The sequence below is a fragment of the Alexandromys fortis genome, unplaced genomic scaffold (genome assembly GCF_014885135.2).
Source record: "Alexandromys fortis isolate MF-2015 unplaced genomic scaffold, M_Fortis_MF-2015_v1.1 scaffold_123, whole genome shotgun sequence".
Lineage (NCBI taxonomy): Eukaryota > Metazoa > Chordata > Mammalia > Rodentia > Cricetidae > Alexandromys > Alexandromys fortis.
In genome coordinates, this window is record NW_026068003.1 from 131876 (window position 1) to 152852 (window position 20977).

At 43.5% G+C, this 20977-nt stretch overlaps 1 protein-coding gene across 1 annotated transcript; it reads left to right on the forward strand.

The window, feature by feature from the left end:
- Positions 1-1225: 1225 nt before the first annotated feature.
- LOC126513035 (regulator of G-protein signaling 4-like) lies at positions 1226-7462 on the forward strand. The gene is made up of 5 exons (XM_050161144.1): positions 1226-1370; positions 3712-3816; positions 4230-4291; positions 4547-4713; positions 5159-7462. Exons 1-5 carry the CDS (start codon positions 1327-1329, stop codon positions 5396-5398), a joined length of 618 nt encoding a protein of 205 aa, XP_050017101.1. The 5' UTR covers positions 1226-1326; the 3' UTR covers positions 5399-7462.
- The last annotated feature ends 13515 nt before the right edge of the window (positions 7463-20977 follow it).

Consider the following 20977-nt stretch of genomic DNA (forward strand, 5'->3'; position numbering starts at 1 on the left):
CTTCCGTTCTTTGTGCAAATCATCTGAAATTTTGTTGTTTTTACTTGGTCACAGCCAAAGAGATGGAGAGGCAGTGATGTCTCTGTGTGATTTTTAAGATGAAAGCTGTCGTGGTCAGACCTTGAAAAAAAAATGTCTCCCTCCTAGCCACAGCTTTCCAGTGTGAAAATGGTCCCCTTGCGTGCCGATCTGGGTATTTCAGCCATGATTACGAGGTGTGAAATACTTTCACGAGCCTGAAGAATCGAGTCCGCGGCACTGAGTGTGGAAGAGTTTCAGAAGCACCAGCAGGGATGAGTATTCCTCCACTGGTTTCCTCAACCTGTCAGTATTCAGGCAAACTACATTTCTTTCTGCCTGCTGGATCTTCTCTCTCTGCCTTTTCTTTTTCTTTCTTTCTTTCTTCTTTTTTTTTTTGTTGAACAATAAAGACTTAGAATTATATAAGGTCTAAGCCCAGCTGCAACAAGAGTTGGTGTCTATGGTTCCTCTACCCCCTGCTTTGGTTTTCAGCTGCTGCTTTGGGCTTTTCCAGGATGTAAGCCCCTTCAGGCGAGAATGTCAGTGCTAGGCTGCATTTTGTTCTTAGTGACATAGTTAGAAATGTCTCAAAATCAAGCTGATTACAGACATACTGGATTTATCTTCCTTTGGGCTTTTGCTATGCTGCAGGGCATCCACACACATCCCTCTGTGCCTACCAATCAGGCAGGCTTCTTCCACAAATCAGTGCCCAGAGACCATGATCTTATTACCAACTCCACCTTAGACTGCATAGAATGTATTTCTAATCCAAAAGGGAAAAAGCGTATTGAGAGTCAGCCTCAAGACAAACCGAAGAATTCTTGCTGGTTCCTTTCTTTCTGGGAAGTAACTTCCTTAGACATTGCTTTTACAAACCAATGGAAAAGCCCCCTATTTTTCATCACCACGGACTTTATATTCCCCTTTCTACAAATCCAGAACTTCACACATTAGCAGAGACGCTAAGCAAAAAGCAAAACCTCATTCTCTAGATGCCTACTTTGCAAAGGGCTTCTCTCTGCTTGGTCCCTCTGCATCCGCGATGCGTCAGTTCTTTCTTCCCCTCCCTTTCTAGGAGCTGGAGAGGCAGAGCGCCAGAGTGGAGCTGAGCCTGCAGATCTGCCATCTGATTGGCTGCCTGGCCCGTGGCTGGCTTATAAAAGAGACCCCTACAGGCTTGGGAGCTAGAGGCTCACAGAATTCTGATCGCATCTTTGTCTAGCAGAAGCAAGTCTGCTCGAGACAGAAACGAGCTCTCCTCCTGCCTTTCTCTCCTCGCTGCGAATCACACAGTTAAACACCATGTGCAAAGGACTTGCAGGTCTGCCGGCTTCCTGCCTGAGGAGGTAAGCTTGGTTTCTGTCACTGGCCAGACTAAAGTTTTGCATAGACTTTCTCAATGACTTGCATGCTTTGCTTATGAAGTTCTTTGGGGTTAGCGGCGGAAAGACAATGGTTGTTTCTCTCTAGGAGTAGCCAGACACTCTGATTTAGGGAACAGGCTCTTCAAATGCTACTTCCTGTGTTTTTTTTTTTTTTTTTTTTTGGCATGACTTTAGTTTGGAGTCGGGACCTGACTTTTAAGCTTGGTTCCTTAGTCAAATTGTTTGGCTTACAGAGTGATAGGAGGTCGGGGATGGATCTGTACTCGTTTCGGGGATTATTGCCCCTTGTTTGAGCATTGCTGAGCACCCAGAATCACTGCTGATAACACACTAGTCCTGTGTGGGGGAAGAAAGCCCCAGAAGGAAGTTTGGAAACATTGTCAGAATGCTCTGTGTCGTGTTCTGCGGCTGCACCATTCTGCCTCCACATAAACAAATGTGGGAACAAGAGATGCTTTTCCAAACCAGCTCTCTCCTATCTTCCTACCCCATCTCTAGTTGTTGACCTGAGACGTGGCTGGGAAAGAAATACTGAATGTAACTCATCAGCTTAAAGTTTTAGAGGCATCCATGTGTCTTTTTTTTTTTTTAAGGGTGTGAATAAGTTATTTCGTAGAGCATTTATTGAGTAGCTGGGTTACAAGAAAACACGAGGCTAGTGTGTATTGCATGATTCCCTCTTGAAATTAAAGGTCAAAAGGGGATCTCTCTGTGTCTACCAACTCCCTCTAACCCCCAAAGCATAACTTTTGTGTGTTAGTGATCCTGCCTTCCCACACAGTCTACCATCCAGGAGTATAAACACATTCACCTTCACCCTTAAATCCTGGAATTAACAGAAGCAAGCTTTTCCAAGCTCCTGTCAAATGATGTAAAACCAGCCATGCAGAACTTAAGAGTGGCGGGACTCAGGTTTGCCCCCAGCAAATAGTTTTTGGGACAAATGAAAGCATGTCAAGGGCTAAGCAGCTCTCATCTTCAGTGCAAGGGCTTCCAGAGGGTCTTATCTGCTCAAGGTCACATGATTGGTGGGGGCAGAACAAGGATCCCATCCAGACTACCTGTCTCTTGTGACTTCCAAAGTCACTTTGATTTTTATTTTTATGCTTCTGTTGTGATACAAGGTCCTTGCACGTGCACTTTCGGCTCTTTGGAAATACACTTACGTTAGTGTTAGCAGTAGCGGCTGGGACTCAGACGGAGGCAGCACACAGAGATAGGAGGTCATTCTCTTCGGGCCAGATGACAATGCATCTAGAGCATCACTGTAGAGCTGTCCCAGCTCTGGTGATTTTATCTTGCTGCCACTGGGGAGGACTTTGTCACCAGTCAGCACCTGGGAAAAAAGAGAAAGGCAGAAAGCTTTGAGAGGGATGGAAAAATACTGCTTAAAGGGCAGCCCAAGAAAAGCACCGAGACTCAGACACTGAGAAAGATTGGCAGAGAAGCTCCCAGCACCCTCCTAAAATGCCACCGTGTGCCACCCTTCTTTTTCAGCCCCTCCAGGCAAGAGCATCTCATTCTTTGTTGCTTAGGAAACACCATTTTCCTTCAACCATTTCTTGGCTGTTATAATAAAAGAGATAACAGCAATAAAAAAAAAAAGCTAATAAGAAAGAACGGCGGAATTGAGCTGGAAGTTCAAGTAGTCAGAAACTCTGCTATCCCCTAGTTGCCTATTAAATGGTGGCAGTGAACTGGAAAGCGCTCTAATTAAAGAATTACTCACCTCAGTGATGACTCTGTCTTGCTTCTCTTATCCCAAAGTCTCATTCGCCCTTTCTAGTGTACATCTCCTGTAATGCATTTTTTTAAAAAAGCTCTTGCTGGAGATTGCCTAGAAACAAACCTAATGGGGCTCAGCTCTCAGCCTGAGCATTTGTGTCTTTTCTGTTCCTCTTTACAGGGACGCACACATAAGCTTATGCTCTGTGTATACACACACGTACACACGCGCGCGCGCGCGCGCGCACACACACACACACACACGCTTAGGAACTGCTGGCTACTGCACTCAAGGCTGGCTGACCTCAACTCTAGTTTATTGAAATGCTTCTGTAGCTTTCTCTAGGAGATAACACCCACTTCCCAGCAAGTGTTCCATAAGGAGAGGCCATCATGTTTTGCGGGTTTTGCGTGCATTTCAAAAGAGCCCCCATTTATTAGCATGGTTTCACCAAAGATATCAAAGGTCATAGGCAGACACAAGGAATCTTTTCCTGGGTGGTATGGACTCTTAATGCCCACCAGTCTCTCTTTTAAAGAAATCTGCTTTTCATGTCAGTTCTTGTCTTCCTTGCAGTGCAAAGGATATGAAACATCGGCTGGGGTTCCTGCTGCAGAAGTCTGAGTCCTGTGAGCACAGCTCTTCACACAGCAAGAAGGACAAAGCAGTCACTTACCAGAGGTGAAAGAAATGGCCTTGCAGAAGAGTGATTATGTATTAACTAACTGATGAGAGAGAGGCTGTATGAGAAGAGAGGGTGGGAAGGCAGGCCCTTAGCTGAGCCAGATTTGGATCAAGATGGCCTCCATTTCCAAGGTGAGGGCACACAACTGTAATCTCAGCACTTGGAATCGTAGGAGGGTCATGAGTTCAAGACCGACCTGAGATTTATAACACACACACAAGAGAGAGACAGAGACAGAGACAGAGACAGAGACAGAGACAGAGAGACTTTATTTTCATGGCAATCATAATTAGATTTTAGATCTCTACATATGAAAAAAGACAATGGATCACAACTCATCTTAGATTTTTTTTCTCCTCAGTTCTATGCTATGTATTTAAATCATTCTTTTTTTCTGTAATGTCTCCAGGGTGAGCCACGAAGAAGTCAAAAAATGGGCTGAATCATTGGAAAACCTGATTACCCATGAATGTAAGTAACCATGCCTCTCTCTTTCAGAATTAGTTCCTTGGAAGATGATTCAATCTTGGGTAGAAATTGCTAGATAAAACTGGGGTCTTTTAGATATCAAACATAAATTTGGGCTAGCTGACTGTCAAAGAGGGAAGGAAGCAGGTGTTTCTTCAACTCACACCTGGGTTCCTAATTACCTTGGCTTTTTTTTGAAGTGTTCTATCGAGCAAGTCAACCCATGTGTTGACTGTGGCTCTTTGTCATCTGTCACAGGTGGACTGGCAGCTTTCAAAGCTTTCCTGAAATCAGAATACAGTGAAGAGAATATTGACTTCTGGATCAGCTGTGAGGAGTACAAGAAAATCAAGTCACCTTCGAAACTAAGCCCCAGGGCCAAGAAGATCTACAATGAGTTCATCTCAGTGCAAGCAACAAAAGAGGTAAGTTTCCATGGCAGAGAACTTTCTAGATCTAGGAATCCTAGAAGGTTCCTAGGAGTGGCATTCAGTGTCAGGGATCTTTAGATCTACTAGTTAAAGGAAACAATGGGGGAAGCTTTTAAAATCTTATCAATCTTTCAAGTAAATCTATTAGGAAAAAGGTTAACTTTGTCCATATGACTTCAATGGCTCTCCTTAATAAATACAATGATAAATCCCTCAATACAAAAGAGAGTATAGGAAAATAAAGCACTCTCCCCACTTAGGAGCAGAGTGAACATTTTATACTCTCACATATGACAGGGCAGAACCACACGTCGTGGGCTTCGTTTCTGGAAGGAATGTAAAGGGAGGTTCCCGGCTGTTTCTTATTGAGTAGAACACTGCAGCCTCCTCCCTTCAACAGGGTTCTAGATCTAATACAACCTTGATCTTTGCATTTTAGGTGAACTTAGATTCTTGCACCAGGGAGGAGACGAGCCGGAACGTGTTAGAGCCCACGATAACCTGTTTTGACGAAGCTCAGAAGAAGATTTTCAACCTGATGGAAAAGGATTCATACCGTCGCTTCCTCAAGTCTCGATTCTATCTCGACTTGGCCAGTCCTTCCAACTGCGGGGCAGAGAAGCAGAAAACACCCAAGAGTGCTTCAGACTGTGCCTCCCTGCTGCCTCAGTGTGCCTAATCCTCACCAGAGGCAGAAAGTAGAAATGCCAAGACTATGCTCTGGAGAATCTGAGGCCAAATACTGAGCCGTATTAAGCACCAATGCTTTCTCCACGTTGTAGCCTAGTGTCCGTGCTGCCTGCTGTGTGTGAGTCACGTCCATGTAAACTAGACTTAGTTGTGGGTGTTGGGGTTTTCCTTGGGGTATGACCCAACTCATTTCAAATTTCCCCAAGTTTCCTTAAGGGTATCATGTGAGCAAGTCTCCAAATAATGTCCCCGTAGGCCTGGATTTTCAGATTGCTGGCAGTGCTCCCCTTCCAGCAGTTTGACCTCAAGTCAATTGGTTGGTCCACTTCCTTGACAACACACGCACATGCAACATCAGCCAGCAGCAGTTCCTACAGATTCCCGATGTTTAGGTGAGATCGGTGTGTGTGCATATGTATATATTAAAAATATCTAATATATGTATATGAATTTTGTATATATTGTATCTATGTATTCAGATATGTCTGTGAATGTACATTCACATGTGCACACACATTTCTACAAGATTAAATGGGAAAGACCCTAGGTGCTCAAATTGGAGTATGCACGCATGCTTACACGCATGTTCTGATCTCTGGTCCTTCATATTGTGTTTGAACAGGGCAAACTAAATTAACTGCCATGCAGGCTAAGAAAGGAACACTAACTTGTGGAAAGCAAGCTCTGTAGAACCATCAGGTCTTGATGCTAAGCACTGACGACACACGGAGCACTAAGCTAAGGGGCGAACACTCTGAAAACTCTGCTGGCTGACACAGAACTGCCTTGCACCAGGGGTCACGACTGGCACTTTTAGGTCCCTATGCTGATGGCTTCTCTCCTTTGCCTGGGTGCTCAGAGCATGCCGATTTAGCTGCTGGATTGGTCTAGAGTTGGGAGATGGGATATTTGAGCCTAGTGAAGGAAAGTAGCCCAGGCCTTGCCGACTAGCCCGCTCACAGGCCACTGGCTATGTGAGGGCAGAGGACCTAAAGATTGTCCCGCTTCTTTCCTCTCTTGATAAGGTGCTCTTCTGTTCCCACCCCCAAGAGCTTCAGCCGTCAGATGAGTCTCTTAGTTCACTGTGGTGGGTGGTTCACTTTCAGAACCGTGGCCTGGCTCGAAGCTTCAAGCCTATATTTGTAAAGCCTCGCCACGGGGAAGGCCTTGTTTTATAAAAAGGATGTAAGTTCTCACACACTGAAAAGCACTCCTTGCTTTTCTGCTTTGCGGTAAGAGAGTTCATCCACCTTATCCCAAACATCAAGGGTAGCAGAGACTAATGAAAAGAGAGAGGAAAGAAAAAGAAAGAGGGCAGGATATCAGTTGGTAGAACTACGGTTTGGAATACTTGAAAATTTCTCATTTGTATTATTTATGATGTTGTTTTGTACAATGTTTACATTACTGTATTGTTTTATAAGTGGAAGTACGGGTTATTACCCGAATTACTAATGAATGCCCAGGAAATAATTTTCTTCTCATTCTTCTAAAACTACTGTCTTCGAGAGCACACGCATACTCATGTGCACACTGCACCCATTGCTCTGGTCTCAGTCACATGCACAGGCACCTTTGTGGCTAGTAAGCCAATGTACTGGGCTGCAAAATGAAGACAGTGTGTATCCAAGTCTCATTGTATTGAAGAAGCTGGTTTTCTGTTTCCTGTTGGCTCTTTGACAATCTTGTTTGTCCCAAGAGCTCCCCATTAATGTTCCCCGTCCCCTTTTTGTTATACACAGTTCCACGATCATGTTTGTACAACTTCTTGGTCTTGCCCTAATGTTATCATAACTTTGAGATTGTACCTGTACTCACAGACTGCCGTCTCACAAATAGGTCTGGAAAGTCATTCTGAATGAGAAGTAAATTATTTTCTGTACTACATTTTGAGTGTGTTTTCAGTTGTATTTCCATCGCTCTTTGATACGGTGAGCCTGCCTGCTTCTGGTCCATGCAGAGACCACTTCTTCCATATGCATGCCTGTTTCTATCATGTGTTTATAGGCCTCGACACTGATGCTTCCAATGAAACACACATAATAAGAGTAAATAAATGCTTCCTACAAAACAATCTGCTTGGAAACACATTAATGACCCAGAGAGAGGCATGCTGTGAGAAAGATCAGGGCATAAGATGCCCTTTGAAAGTGACTCACACTGAGTCTTTTATCCCTTCCCTGCCAACCCCGGGAAGGAAAGCAGAAACTGCATTGTTTATGCTCTGGTTCCCTTCGCTGCTCTTCCTGCTTCTGCTCCCAGACCCAGGGAGCTCTAGGTTCTGAGACTGCTGGGCCGACACAGTGGTCATTTGCAAGTCTTCAGTGGGCTTTAAAAACAAACAATAGCAACAGGGTCTCACTCTGCTTGGGCTGGATTGAAACTCAACCATGAAGCCTAGTTTGGAGTCAAATTCATTGCCTTCCCCCCCCCCCCCACCTCACCCTCCCAAGCGTGAGCAAGACGGGCACAGCTCTCCTTGCCCAGATTCAGTATGGCTTTAACGGATCGGGTTCACCTCCTGAGCCACTGCCTGAGAGAGAGGAGGTGATCATGGGGAAACCGGGAAGGCTGAAGTACGGAGAGGTGTCTGGGAGGCAGCTCTCAGCCACAGCTCCTCGATATCCTCTTCGCCCTTTGCTAATTTCTGAGGAAGAGGTCACAGAGTGCTGGTGTAGGCAATCAGTGCTTTGTCACATCATGAGACCCCCCCCTCCTGGCACTTCCCCTTCCTGCTCACAGGGCATAGACGACTGTAGACATTTTGAGTAATGCTCCTTTTAAAGTTCTGGCAGAAACCCTGGATCCTATACTTAGAAAAGAACACAAAGGAACCCAAATTTCTCATAAATATTTATACAAAATGTTTGCGACCCACCCATAGAAACAGAGATTGAGATCTCCCTGTTCTTCTCATGTACTCTTGCTTCTCACAACAGCCCTGAAGTGGAGATGTCAATAATGAGAACCGACTCTAAAATCTTTTACAGATGAGGTAACGAACTCAAAGAAAAAGCAGCTCACCACCATGCGGGCAACAGAACTGGGGTGTGCAGTCAGGCATTATAGCCCATGAAGAACTGGCCAGAAACTCACAGCAGCCTCCACATAGCCACATACAAATGGATTAGAAGCTCCAAAGGTGTCACTTGTAGGCATATTGATTAAGAAAGGAGTCAAAATATATTTCTATTGTTCCCTTCTTCCTGGCAGCTTCCTAGGCTATGTGTTCCAGAAGGTGCAGGCACAAGATGAAGGAGTGTTGGTGGTTAGAAGGTATGCAGATTCTTGGCTATTCCATAACATTACTATGCTGCTACTCAGATCGAGACAGAGATCTGCCTCTTAAACCCTGCATGATGCTATGGCTATTCATTTGTGTCTGTGGTGGTGGCGGCAGTGATGGCGGTGGTGGGTGTTCCAAAGTGTGGATTTAGATTCCTCTTTTATCACTACAGCTGTCTGAAAACAGAAGCTAGATTTTGCTGGTGTAATCTCCCATATGGGCCTTGCCCTTGTTCCCCAAAACACCTGTTGCCAGTTTGAGAAATTTAAATTTTTAAAAAGATGACAAAAAGATAAGAGAAAGGATGAAGAAAAAAGAAAAGACATGGGAAATAAAGAACCAACTATGTTTTAATCCATGCTAAACACGTGGGACAAAGAAATCATTCCAGCAAAGAAAGTTTGAGTCAGGTCAAATAATGGATGCAACCAGGCAGCTGCAAAAGCTGGTGGTGCAGCCACCAAACAACCTGGTCATCCCACTGGAGGACGAATTCAAACCAAGAATCTGCGCTAGGTCCTTAAGCCCAAGATGATCCATTTTTTAAAAGACTGTTGTTTTAGCCAATATTGTTTTTCTTCTTTTATGCCTATGTGGTACCAGGAAATGACACGAGAGAGGAAAATGCTGGGATCTCTCCTTTCTGTTAGAAAAGGAGACAACTGGGTAAGATGGCTTAGTGCTCATTTACCTTTAGAACCCAATTGTCTTAGATTGCATATGCAAGGGCTAAGGAAGCCAATAGGAAAGGCTGTTCTGCGACTACTACTGATGAATAATGCTCAGAGAGAGGAAAAATTTCCCAAAGAAAGCCCACAAGTCAATGGTCACGCCTTACATGCCTGCCAGGAGTTCTGAGGGCCAAGCAGGTGCTGGATACTTATGTTGTCTTGTTTGACCCTGAATGATCTTAGTGTCTTTCACTGAAGAGGGGAAAATTCAGGTATCAGGAAGTTCTGAGACGCACCCAGTAGCATATATATACTCAGAGAAGGGGTAGAGGTTGAGAGGAGTCCAGCTTTCTGACTCGGGAGTTCACAAGTTCATTACTCTAGCTGAGAAAGAAGAAAAGGAAGAGGAAAAGAGAGGGGAAAGGAAGTCATAGGAAGTGCAGGAAAAGTCCCAGGAAGAAGTGGAAAAGAAAGAAAAGGTTAAAGGGTAAGGCAAATAGAGCAAAGAAGGACAAGGAGAAGAAAGGAAGTGGAGAGAGGGACAGGAAAGCGAGGGGGGATCAAAGGCGGCTGCTATGAAACAGGACAAAATGCTAACCACCCATCCACTCCATGGCACAGGCTGGCTGGAGTGCTGAGCACCCACTGGGGTTTGCCCTTGCATTGTCCGAGTTAGGGCAAGTGTCAGTTCTCTGGCCAGAAATGCATTTTGAAAGCAAGCATTAGATACTAAAGACAGTTCTGAGAGTCACTTTTCTGGTTCCTCTCTGTTCTCTAAACTTGCCAAACTCAGTACCATTTATAGAGCAAAATTTAAAAAGGATAAAAGGTACCCTAAATTCTCAGACTCTATAGGGGTGAGGTGGGGGGACAGTTACACAACAAAGTCATTCAGCCAGTAGGGATTGTATGCAGCCAGGACCATAGCTGGAAAGAGGCAGGAGCCCATGGTCCTCCTCACGTTCCTGCCTTCCCTCTGGAGGAAGCCAGTAGGTCAAAGGGCCCTCCCTGTCCCCACTCCAGGAGTTCAGTTAAGGCAACAGTATGTGCAAAACAGTGAACTAGACCGTGGGAACCAGAGAGCGACAGTCTCCCAAGATTCTGCAAGACTGACTTTGGACTCATTGCTGCTGAAGTTAAAGGAGGCTGTCCGCTCCCCTCCCCCATCCCCTCTTCATGGGGTATTTGTAAGATTTCCAGATTATCCACCAACTTCTTTCTTTCAGGACAGCATATCCCCAAAAGATTTTCTTGATGATAATGAACTGTGGGAAAGTGACTGGCATCTCACTGAAGACAAATCATGCATTCTGTCTCCCGCCACTCACCGTTTCTAACACTTGCTTTTCTCCTCTTCTCCCCGCTAGAGGACTTCGTCTTTTTGAAAATTTTGTCTTCTAATGTTTTTTGCCTTGTTGGCCTTGAAGAAGAAAACTGTCAGGCCTGCTGGCAAATTTCAGCTCAAATGTTTCTCTCCCTCCTCTATATCCTACCTTAGCAATGGCCCCGAGCTTACAAGGAGTCACCCCATCTGGAAACTCCAGACACTCAGCAGACATCTGGCTGTGTAGTACTTCTCTGGGTGGAGCTTCTCAGAGTTTCCCCACCTGCAGGCATGTCGCCTCAACCAGGATCTGAGAGGGCATAGCCTGGGCTGTTGACTTAAACCGTCTACGGGCCTCTCTGTCTTCCAATGGGTTACTTCATTTCAAGTAACAGTCGTGGTGTTCATAGGTGTGCATCTACCTTTTCCTGAAAAATTACAGTGCTTCAAACCCTCCTGGCTGCTGTTCCAGATTCTATAATATTGAAGTTTCTCCAGCTTTCCAGTCTACTCTTCTACATCTCTCTCTTGGGTCCTGCTGTGAAGATGGGCGATTTCTGAAGTGGTACTCGGCCACTTGTTCCTGTGATGTTTCTGGTCAGTACATCTCTTTCACTTAGTTGGTGCCTACATTCGTTAGAAATTCAGCTGAAGACCTTTCCCCACTGAGAAACTTCTCCCACTTTCTGGCGTGACTTAATTCTCCCCTAGGGATTTCCTTTACTGCTCAGTGTGCTTTTATCCCCCAGAACAATTGTTCAGCAATCACTAATTTTTGCCTTCCAAATTTGACTGCCAAGTTCTCAAGGCCATGGACCATGCTCCATTGATTTAATAAGGCCTGCACCAAGCCCTGAGCCTTGCACATAGCAGATGACTGCTGGTGGATGACTCACATTTATTTACAGACTTCTGGATGCAAGAAGGAAGTGGTCCATCTGGCTCCCCCAACTTCCCGGAGAACTTACTGCATCCTGAGTATTGTTGGGATGTAATCGTCTCAAAGTCTACTATGTTCCCGTCATTTGTTGTAAAACACAAGGATGTTTTCCCCAGCCTTGTGGAGGAGGGGTAGGAATGACATAGGGAAGGTATTGTTGGAGCCACTCACAGAAAGAAAGATCTTGTGAAAAGTCACAAGTGTGCTCGTAGTGTGTTCATGTGTCTATTTTACATAGGTAATTCAAGTTAGTTCTATTTCATAGATGGAATACCTCCGGATTGGGTTCCTCTGTGTGCACTATCCCTCCAGCAGCATCTGCAACAAATTCACTAGCATTCATCACTTATTCTGTATTAGTACCACTTCATCTGCTCTAACTCTTTTAACACATATAACCGCCATGATAACGAAACTATAACCAAAAAAGAGAGAGAGAGACTGTAAAACTCCATGACCCTCCTTTCATAGATGAAAAACAGATACACAGATAAGCAAATAATTACTCAAGTCCACATATCTCATGTGCAAAAATATCAAGGCTTGACCACAAGACAATATGGTCCCACAGCACAAGTATATCTCATAAAAGCCTGGAGTTATATAAAATATATTACAAAGATATATATTTTTTTCATTGTCTACTTTTCCCTCAAGATTTTTTTCCTCTGAAAGTTTCTTTTGCTCTCTTGTATTATAGTTACATGCCCACTTTTGTGCCTGTCTTTTATTTCTTAAAGGATTCTGAACCTCCTGCCCTAGACCGTCAACTAACACTCAAGTTTCAATCACATCCCCCTTCATAATATAAGTGAGAAATCCATACAATTCTGATGATATTTAAGACATTAAAAGATGAACTAAATCCAGATCACAGCTGCACAGGCATTTTCATAATAGCCAGCTACTTAGCTGCACCTGTAATTCCTATCTTCCCATAAGAATCTGGACCCAGTCCATGGAATAATTACCAATGGCAGGTGGGACAGTCTCCGCACCTGCCTCCAATTCTGTTGCCTGACATATGGGTCTTAGCTCAGTGATAATCGAGAAAATAACGTGGATACTCTGTGACTTCGACAATAAAGTGAGTGCTGAAGACAGGTTTGCACGCTGATTATTTTTGAGAATAAAATAGTATGAGAAATTTGAAGCACGAGGGCAATTTTAAGTATAAATAGAAAGGTCCATGTAAAATAAAGAGAAATAAAGGAATTACTGAAAAGAAATCTTCATCTATACTTCTTATCAATTAATAATAGTTTCCATTTGTTGGGGGTGTCATGAAGCCTGGAATTATAGTGTATATAAGTTACCATCCAATTCTTTCAGTATTTCCACTTCATGAATCTATCGAGACTTGAGTGAGATTGAGCTCTTTGCTCAAAATCTCACATCCAGTGATCAGACTTGGGATTAACATGAGTTCAGTTTGAGATTCTAGCTCTTTGGCTCATAGAAGCTCTAATTACCCCCTCCCTTGAATTACACTGTCTTCAGTAACTCCCTCATATAGCTCTTTCACCATGGGTGTAATATCACCAGAGGCAATTTCATGTGATGTTAAACTTACCTAGCCTTAGATAAAACTGATTATGGGCTAGAGAAAATGCTCACCTAAAGCAAAAGTTGGAGAAATTTATTGAAAATGATAGATTCAGAGCCCCCCTCCAACCCCAGAGGTTTGGTGTTTTAGGGAGTGTCTTACTTGATTTCTATTGCTGTAATAAAGACCAGGACGAAAAGCAGTTTATAGTCCATCATGGGAGGAAGGGAGGGCAGGAGCTCAAAGAAGGAACCTTGGGGCAGGAACTGAAGCAGAGACTGCGGAGGAATGCTGTTTACTGGCTTGTTCCTCCTGGCTTACCCACTTTGCTTTTATTATATACCCTAGGACCACCGTGGTCTGAGCCTTTCTAAGTCAATCTTCAGTCAAGAAAATGTCCAATAGACTTGCCTATAGGTCAACTTGATGAAGGATTTTTCTCAATTGAAGTTTCATCTTCCCAGGTGATCCCAGATTGTTCCAAATTGACAAAACCAACTAACCAGCACCAGGAGTATTTAAAAAAAAAAGAGGGGAGGGAGGTGCAGGGAAAGAAGGGAAGTGCAGGGAAAGGAATGGAAAAGGAAAGAGAAGTGAGGGGAAGTGGGACAGGGAGGGAAGGAAACAGATTTATGTCAGCAGTAAGTTAGCCACATCGGAGCTAGGGAAGTTAGCTCTGATGCAAGGAGTTGAACCTGTGTACACACTCATACAAGTAAGCTGCCATCACTCTCTGTGTCTTCTCATCGCCAAAATGAACTTAGGACCAGCCCTATCTGTGAGCCACTGCCAGGAGCTCTGCAGGGAATACAATCTGCATGTAAGGGATTTGAAGGCTGATGGGAAAGGACCCTTGGCCTACTTACTTACCCTGATAGAGACCAGGAAGCATAATATTTTGGAAGTCACAAGGCACGTTGGCTGAGTCTACACTCACAAAAGCCTGTGAAGTGGGTGTTATTTATTGTTCTGGTCTCCATTTAACAGGTGAGAAGAGGAAAATTCCCATAGCTAATAAGTGGTTGAGTGCTCAGCCATTTAGCTCTATGTTCTTTCCATAACACCATAAAGCTTTCTAAATTATAATTATCACTTCCTCAGCACAAACAACAAGATAAAGGGAAATTTGTTAGGGACACAATGTGACGGTGGATTGAGAGGATATGATTGTTGAGGGAGCTCATGGGCCTTTAGAAGTCATAGGTCCAAAATTTCAGGCTTACCTCAGGCATCTTTGAGACACATGTTTAAAAATAACAAGTGTAGGGCTGGAGAGATGGCTCAGTGGTTAGGAGCATTGCCTGCTCTTCCAGAGGTCCTGGGTTCAATTCCCGGCGACCACATGGTGGCTCACAACCATCTGTGTAAAGAGGTCTGGCGCCCTTTTCTGGCCTTCAGGCATACACGCAGACAGAATATTGTATACATAATAAATACAAAATAAATATTTTTTTAAAAAAAGAAAATAACAAGTGTAGAGTGGAATCAAGCTACCCTGAGTGCTTATTCCTTCTCATAAATATGCTCTGTAAGTCCCAAGGATGATACTAAAGTCTCACACGGAATATCGACTCAGGTTGAGAGGAAGTTAGTTGTAGATATTTCCTTCAGTTAGATCAGCTGTTATACAAAGAGCAATGTACCGCTCGAGGTCATGATACTTCATGTGTAGTGTCCATGCAGTAAGTGTTCCACTGATTTGGGAATGCTAGGGTGTATCTTTGAGAGCCATTGGGCCTTTGGGGTTCTGGAACCTCAAAGGCCACCAAAGCTGAGTTTGGTTTTCGGGTTCTTGGCTCAAGAAACTTGAACAAAGAAATTCATGGACCAGAGAGGGCAAGTCTTCCAGAGAACTTTATTATAAATTCATAGGTTGAAGTCTGAGAGAGAGGAGGAGGAAGAGGAAGAAGAAGAGGGGAGAAGGAGAGAGAAAAAGAGAGAGAGAGAGCACACAGCACACCTGTATAGCAAGAGGGATGCCAGTATATTGGGGTAGCATTTACTGCTAATAAGCTGCTAGTGTGGGCTCTTTTTAAAGGGGTTTATGGCAGAAACACGCGTGTGCCATGGTGCACATGTGGAGGTCAAAGCACAACTTGCAGGAGTCAGTTTTTTTCTTCCACCACACAGTTCCCAGTGATGAAGCTCAGGTCTATAGTTTTGGCAACAAGTACCTTTACCTGCCAAGACCTTTATGTGCCCTTTCTATTAATACTAATCTAGCGCTTGCTATTGTTTCTTTGAAAGATTTGTGCAGGGTATTTGAACCAGCATAGGAGATCCTGTATGGCTGACATCAAGCTATGGATTGCTTTAAAACAGTCCATACTATATAAAATAGTGGATTTTCAGGGTGTGTTTTGCACTAGGAGACTCCATTTGGCAAGTAGCATTTGACTTTTTATGAGGATGACTACAGCCCTTGACCAGAGCCAGAACCTGCATCATCTATCAGACAGCACCCACCCAGCATGGACTGATGCATGACTTATTCCTGGGAGTAAAAGGAAATTCACTGGGATGAATGGAAACAGTAAGGGCACAGGGCGTATTAAAATCATATCATGGAAAGCAAGTCACAAAACTTATTGGACATGCTTACCTGGACCTCATAAAGTGATGAACACTAACACAATGGTGTCACGGCCCCATATCAATCAATAAGCAAAGTACTCCAAGACTATCCCTAGACCATTGGCTTGTCCTGGTTCCCTGTTGTCATTGTAACATAATCATCTGGGTACCCTCTCATTTGATTGTCTGTCCAAGCCCAACCTGCTGTTTCTTGCTCCTGACTAGTTTCCCGCTCTAGGCCCAAGCCTCCCACCTTGCAGGTAAACTCGGCTGCTTCCCTCTCAAACCCCAGCTCTTCCATCAACAGCTCCCTACTCCCACTGGGCTGGTTCATTATCCAGTCGATACAGACGCTTCCTCAGCCCACTTCGGAAATCTCTTGAATGCTGCTGCCACCCCTTTAATATGTGGATATGTACCATGCAACATGAGAATTTGTATTAGTAATTAGTAATTAGGATTGCCATAAAAGGACATGCATGTGCCTTGGCCAGATTATGGAAGTGGGCGGGGTTATATGACAAATTGCTGCGGCTGAAACCACTAAGTCTCGTGAATTTATTATCATCCAACAAAGTATGCTATTTTGGAAAGGCATAGAAGTGTTCATGCACATTTTAGGCACAAGGAATTCATGGCAAGGGATATGTTGTAGAAAATTAAATGAATATGAAGTAAGATGGGAAGACAGAATCAGACATATGTGATTGTGTCCACGTTTATCTTTGGGACCTCTCAAACAAGAACCATCATTCAAACTGCCACGAACCACTCTAAAAGCTGAACCTCCAACTAAGAAAATTAGTCACCTACAACTGATAAAGGAAGGCCCATCCCTTCAGATAACTCTTCTCATAGATAGATGGATAGATAGATAGATAGATGATAGATAGATAGATGATAGATAGATAGATAGATAGATAGATAGATAGATAGATAGATAGAGATATACTCCCTGGGCTCCCAAAACAGAGCTCATGAGCCCTGTGCTTGCTTAAGCCCACTGCCACTGTGTGGAATGCGTTCTTATTTTTCTTTTTACTCTTAATAAATCTATGTGTGTATTACTACTATCCTGTATCTCACTGATTCTTTGTTCAATACACAAAGAACCTAGAAGCTGCAACATGGATCACCCCGAGACACCCTCCAGGGACATAAGCAGCCTGTGTCTTCGCAGCAAAGGGCACCGGCACAGTGAAGAGTTAGGCAGAGCCTTGCTTAACCAACTCTGTGGTTTGTCTGTTAGGGAAAGGTCACGCTAAGATGGCTAAGTAACAGCCGTCAAATATGTTTACTCGAATATAACGGATCAAAGAAGAGTCTACATCAAGGACATACAAATGGCTCTCTGATATAAACAAAAATCAGTGAACGCTACCTATTATACTATAAAAGAAAAGTATTCTCCTCTCTCTCTCTCTCTCTCTCTCTCTCTCTCTCTCTCTCAACAAAACAAAACAAAAACTTTAGAAAGACCTAGCTAGATGTAAGAAGAGAAAGAAAATTGAAGGTAAACCCACTCTCTTCTTGTTGGCTTGGTAATTTCGTCTCTCCTCCTGGCTGTACCTCTTTCATCTTCTCTTTAAAAACCCTCTATCTTTTTTTTTGTAATCCTAGTGATGCGTGACTCTCCTAGGAAAATATCAGCGAGCCACACTGTTCCCCGCAGCTCATTTCAGTACGCTAATATACACAGCTTCAGCAAAACTCAGCCTATGCTGCTTTGTATCATTTGTTGGTATCTTCGTAAATTCTTGTTTCCTTTAAAAAGTAGTGAGGTTTTTGATGGCAGCCTTCATACAGAATGTTTCTTCTGCATGCTCCACAGGTAGAAGGCATAGACACCAGTGGCCAGCACATGCTCATATTGTGATATGAACTTGCAAAGGTAATCTTACAATGTCGTATTGATCAGTGTTTCTGATGTGGGTACAGAATTCTTTACACGGTGAGAATTTAAGCTCTTGGACCGGAGTCATTTCTGGAGAACAGACATAGAACTAAAGTTGGTATCCAGTAGTGTCTATTTGACGCATGAAGGGAAACTGACTGTGGAAAATAATAATTAAAAAGACTGAGTAAGGAAAAGGCAGGAAGGAAGGAAGTAAGGAAGGAGGGAGGGAAGAAGAAAGGAAGAGCAAGAAAGAAAGGGAAGATAGATTCCTAAAAACAGAACTTCATGGAACATAAAGGCAAATTGGACAGTATGAAAGCTAGCATGTGACCTTCAGGCATAATGTGCCCGGTGACTATTGGTGCTGAAGTGAACACACTCCCTTCCCAGTGAGTTAAATTACCTGAAACAGTTGACAGTTGTTTCCAGAGAGCCTGCTTTGCTGGGGAGTGAACTGTCAGCTGCGTTTCTTCATCACATATCCCGGAGAAAAGACTACACAGTGACTGCCACTGGGCCAACAAAGTTATCAACAGGATCCTTCCTTGCCTGCAGTCTTTTTCTTGCATAAGCTTCTGCCAAGAATGCAGCCAGTCCAAATAAGTTTAGGCATTGCTTCAGACGTTTATTTTAGGTGAGCAAGTTCTTCTTACAGTGAGGTCTGTTGACTCCAAAATAGGACAAGGCTCATTCTTCAGAACATTCTCCTTACCACCAGAAACCTCTGGCTTCACTCTATTTTTCCACTTCTCTTCGTCGGGTGACAACGATGAAGTCACTGTTGCTACCATAAAGTGTTAGGTGTAGCTGTCACCTTAATGGTTCTAGGTGTGTCTACCCAACATGGTTCTCTTTGAGACCTTGAGACAATACTATGTGTTTTTTCTCCCCATTGATCAGCATTCAAGGGCTGGAAAGAAAGTGAGGAAGTGAGAGAGTTGACTAACTGTACAACTTCAAAATAAAGCTAGACCTTAATACATTTCTCTTATGTGGTTCTTCATTTCTAATCGGGTGTGGGATGTGATCCACAATTCCATAAAGGTAAGTAGAACCTCCCATGAGTCATGTTTATGGATGATGCTTGCTAATTGGGTCACCTTGCCTTGACCAAATCCCTCTCTCATCTTGCTAGCGATACCTTTCTATTTCATCTTCCATTCTTTGAATGGGGCATAAGGAGTTTGATTTAAGCCAATCAACCATATCAAAAGCCATACTAAGTCCGTGTTTGTTCTGCTGACTTTTAGGCTTAACTACTCACACTTCAGGTACATCTGGATGCTGCAGCATCATGCGGATAGTACCTTGAAGCACCTCTCTGGGACTGAACCCTGGTTGTCTCATTTCTAAAAGATGGGTCAGATCCAGAGAAATAATAGTAAAATTCCACAAGTGAGTTCTTGACCAGGTCAGGTCACATATTTTTGTGACCGAGAGTCCCATGTCGGCTCCCCACATGTTGTAGCACAGCTAGAAGTTAGCTGGCGATTTACGGCACTTGCAGGTATTGGGATTTTTATCCCTTTCTGTCTTTACATTGGAGGGTAGAGGCTTTATACGCACCATTATTGAATTCTGAATGTAACACCGGTCTTTGAACTACACAGCTGAAGAGGAGGCACTGGGAAACCTAGAGAGAAGGTGCGAAGATGTTTCTTTAGATGGGGCTATAGGTTGGACCTGAAATGTTCCCAACGTTCATGTGGAGGGAAGTGTGCGAGTCTTCAGTGTCAAATGGAGTTAGATTGGAAGAAAGTCAAGATATGACACCATTGTTTCTCTGGCAAGGCAGGGGTGTAAAATTCTAGGTCCAGCATTGTTGAGGTGACCTCCCTGGTCCATGAACTTTATTCTCACCTTGTCCTTACTCCCTGAAGCTATGGCAACTTCTCTATCTCCATAGTTCCTGGGGATGGGTATGGAACAGCTCCTTGGCTGACCAGTTCCATGTGGTGTTAAAGTCATTTTGGAAGACCGAGCTGAGAGTCCAAGTCTGTTTGGCTAGCTTGGCCAACAATTTGGTGAGCTGTCTACAACTTTTAATAAATTTATTTTCCCCAAGCAATTACAGCGGATTTCATTTCTACAGCTAGGAACATGATGAACAGTGTTCTCTCTGAAGGTATATCTCAAGGGCAGCATTCTTTTAGGGAATGGTGCTTGTGATAATGGAAAAGTTTTGTCTTTGGGTCATTACGTATTCAAATCCAGAAGCCTCATGAGGCACGGAACATAAGATAATGACTTCACTAGTCTGCTATTCAGGACATCCATCTGTAAAATGTTATTTATATCATTACAAAGAGTCTTCTATTTATTAAAAATATTGATTAGCTATTTATTATTATCCTTGGCCTGCTGATGTCACATTCCCTGATTCCCTAGGACAGAGCTGGCCTCCTCTGTTTTCTGCTTCCGTGAGTTTCTTTTATATTTATTGTTATGTTTAATAGTTACTCTCATCCGTCTTCCTCCCTAGGCTGAGTGCCTAATACGATAGATACATCTCATTCACGTTTGAACCCCCCACATTTTTATTATCACCACTAATTTCATTATCATCACTCACATTTGTTTCTATTACTTGACAAAAATGTTTGTTGACAGACTAAGGGGTAAAAAAAAAGAAGGAAGGGAGGGAGGGAATGAGGAAGGGAGGGAAGAAGAAAGACGAGGAATATAATTTATATCGTTCATGACTTGCCTCTCATATTTGTCTAGGGGAATGTGTGTGCATGTGCGCTAAAGAGAGAGAGAGACAGAGATGGAGAGAGTAAGTAAATAGCCTAAACTGGCCTCTAATTCCATTTTCTCTTGCTCACCTTCCCCGGTGGCTGGGATTACAGGCCAGTGCCACCAGCTCATTTATTCAAGAGGAAAAAAACATGCAAATCCGGGAGAAAGCCAGAGCTCTTAATGAAACTATAAGCACCTGTGGGCACCTTGGTGCTGATGACACACAAAGGTTCCTGCGGGTGATATCAATGGTTTTAGCTGGCGATTCCTTTTCCTAGGAAAGGGATATTTGCTTGGGAAATATTAACATTCCTAATTCAATCATATAACCTCCCTAAGTTGGAAAGGAAAAGCAAGTCTGTGTGTTTTCTTCTTGATGAGGGGGAATTTCCTCCTTCCCATTATTTAGATAAAGCATTGATTTGGAGGGTTTGATTTGCTTAATGAGAAAATGAGCCCTGGTTTACCCCATCACGCGACATTCTGACAAATACAATAGAGACCATTCCTGCTGATTCATGGTTTCTTTTTCCAAGCTATTCTGTGTTTTCTGAGCCTTGTTCCCATAATGCTGAACCAAGGATATTGAAA

Coding starts and splice junctions, on each gene's coding strand:
- LOC126513035 (XM_050161144.1), top strand. CDS start 1,327: ATGTGCAAAGGACTTGCAGGTCTGCCGGCTTCCTGCCTGAGGAG. Junction 1,371..3,711: donor CCGGCTTCCTGCCTGAGGAG/GTAAGCTTGGTT, acceptor TCTTCCTTGCAG/TGCAAAGGATATGAAACATC. Junction 4,714..5,158: donor CAGTGCAAGCAACAAAAGAG/GTAAGTTTCCAT, acceptor TTTGCATTTTAG/GTGAACTTAGATTCTTGCAC.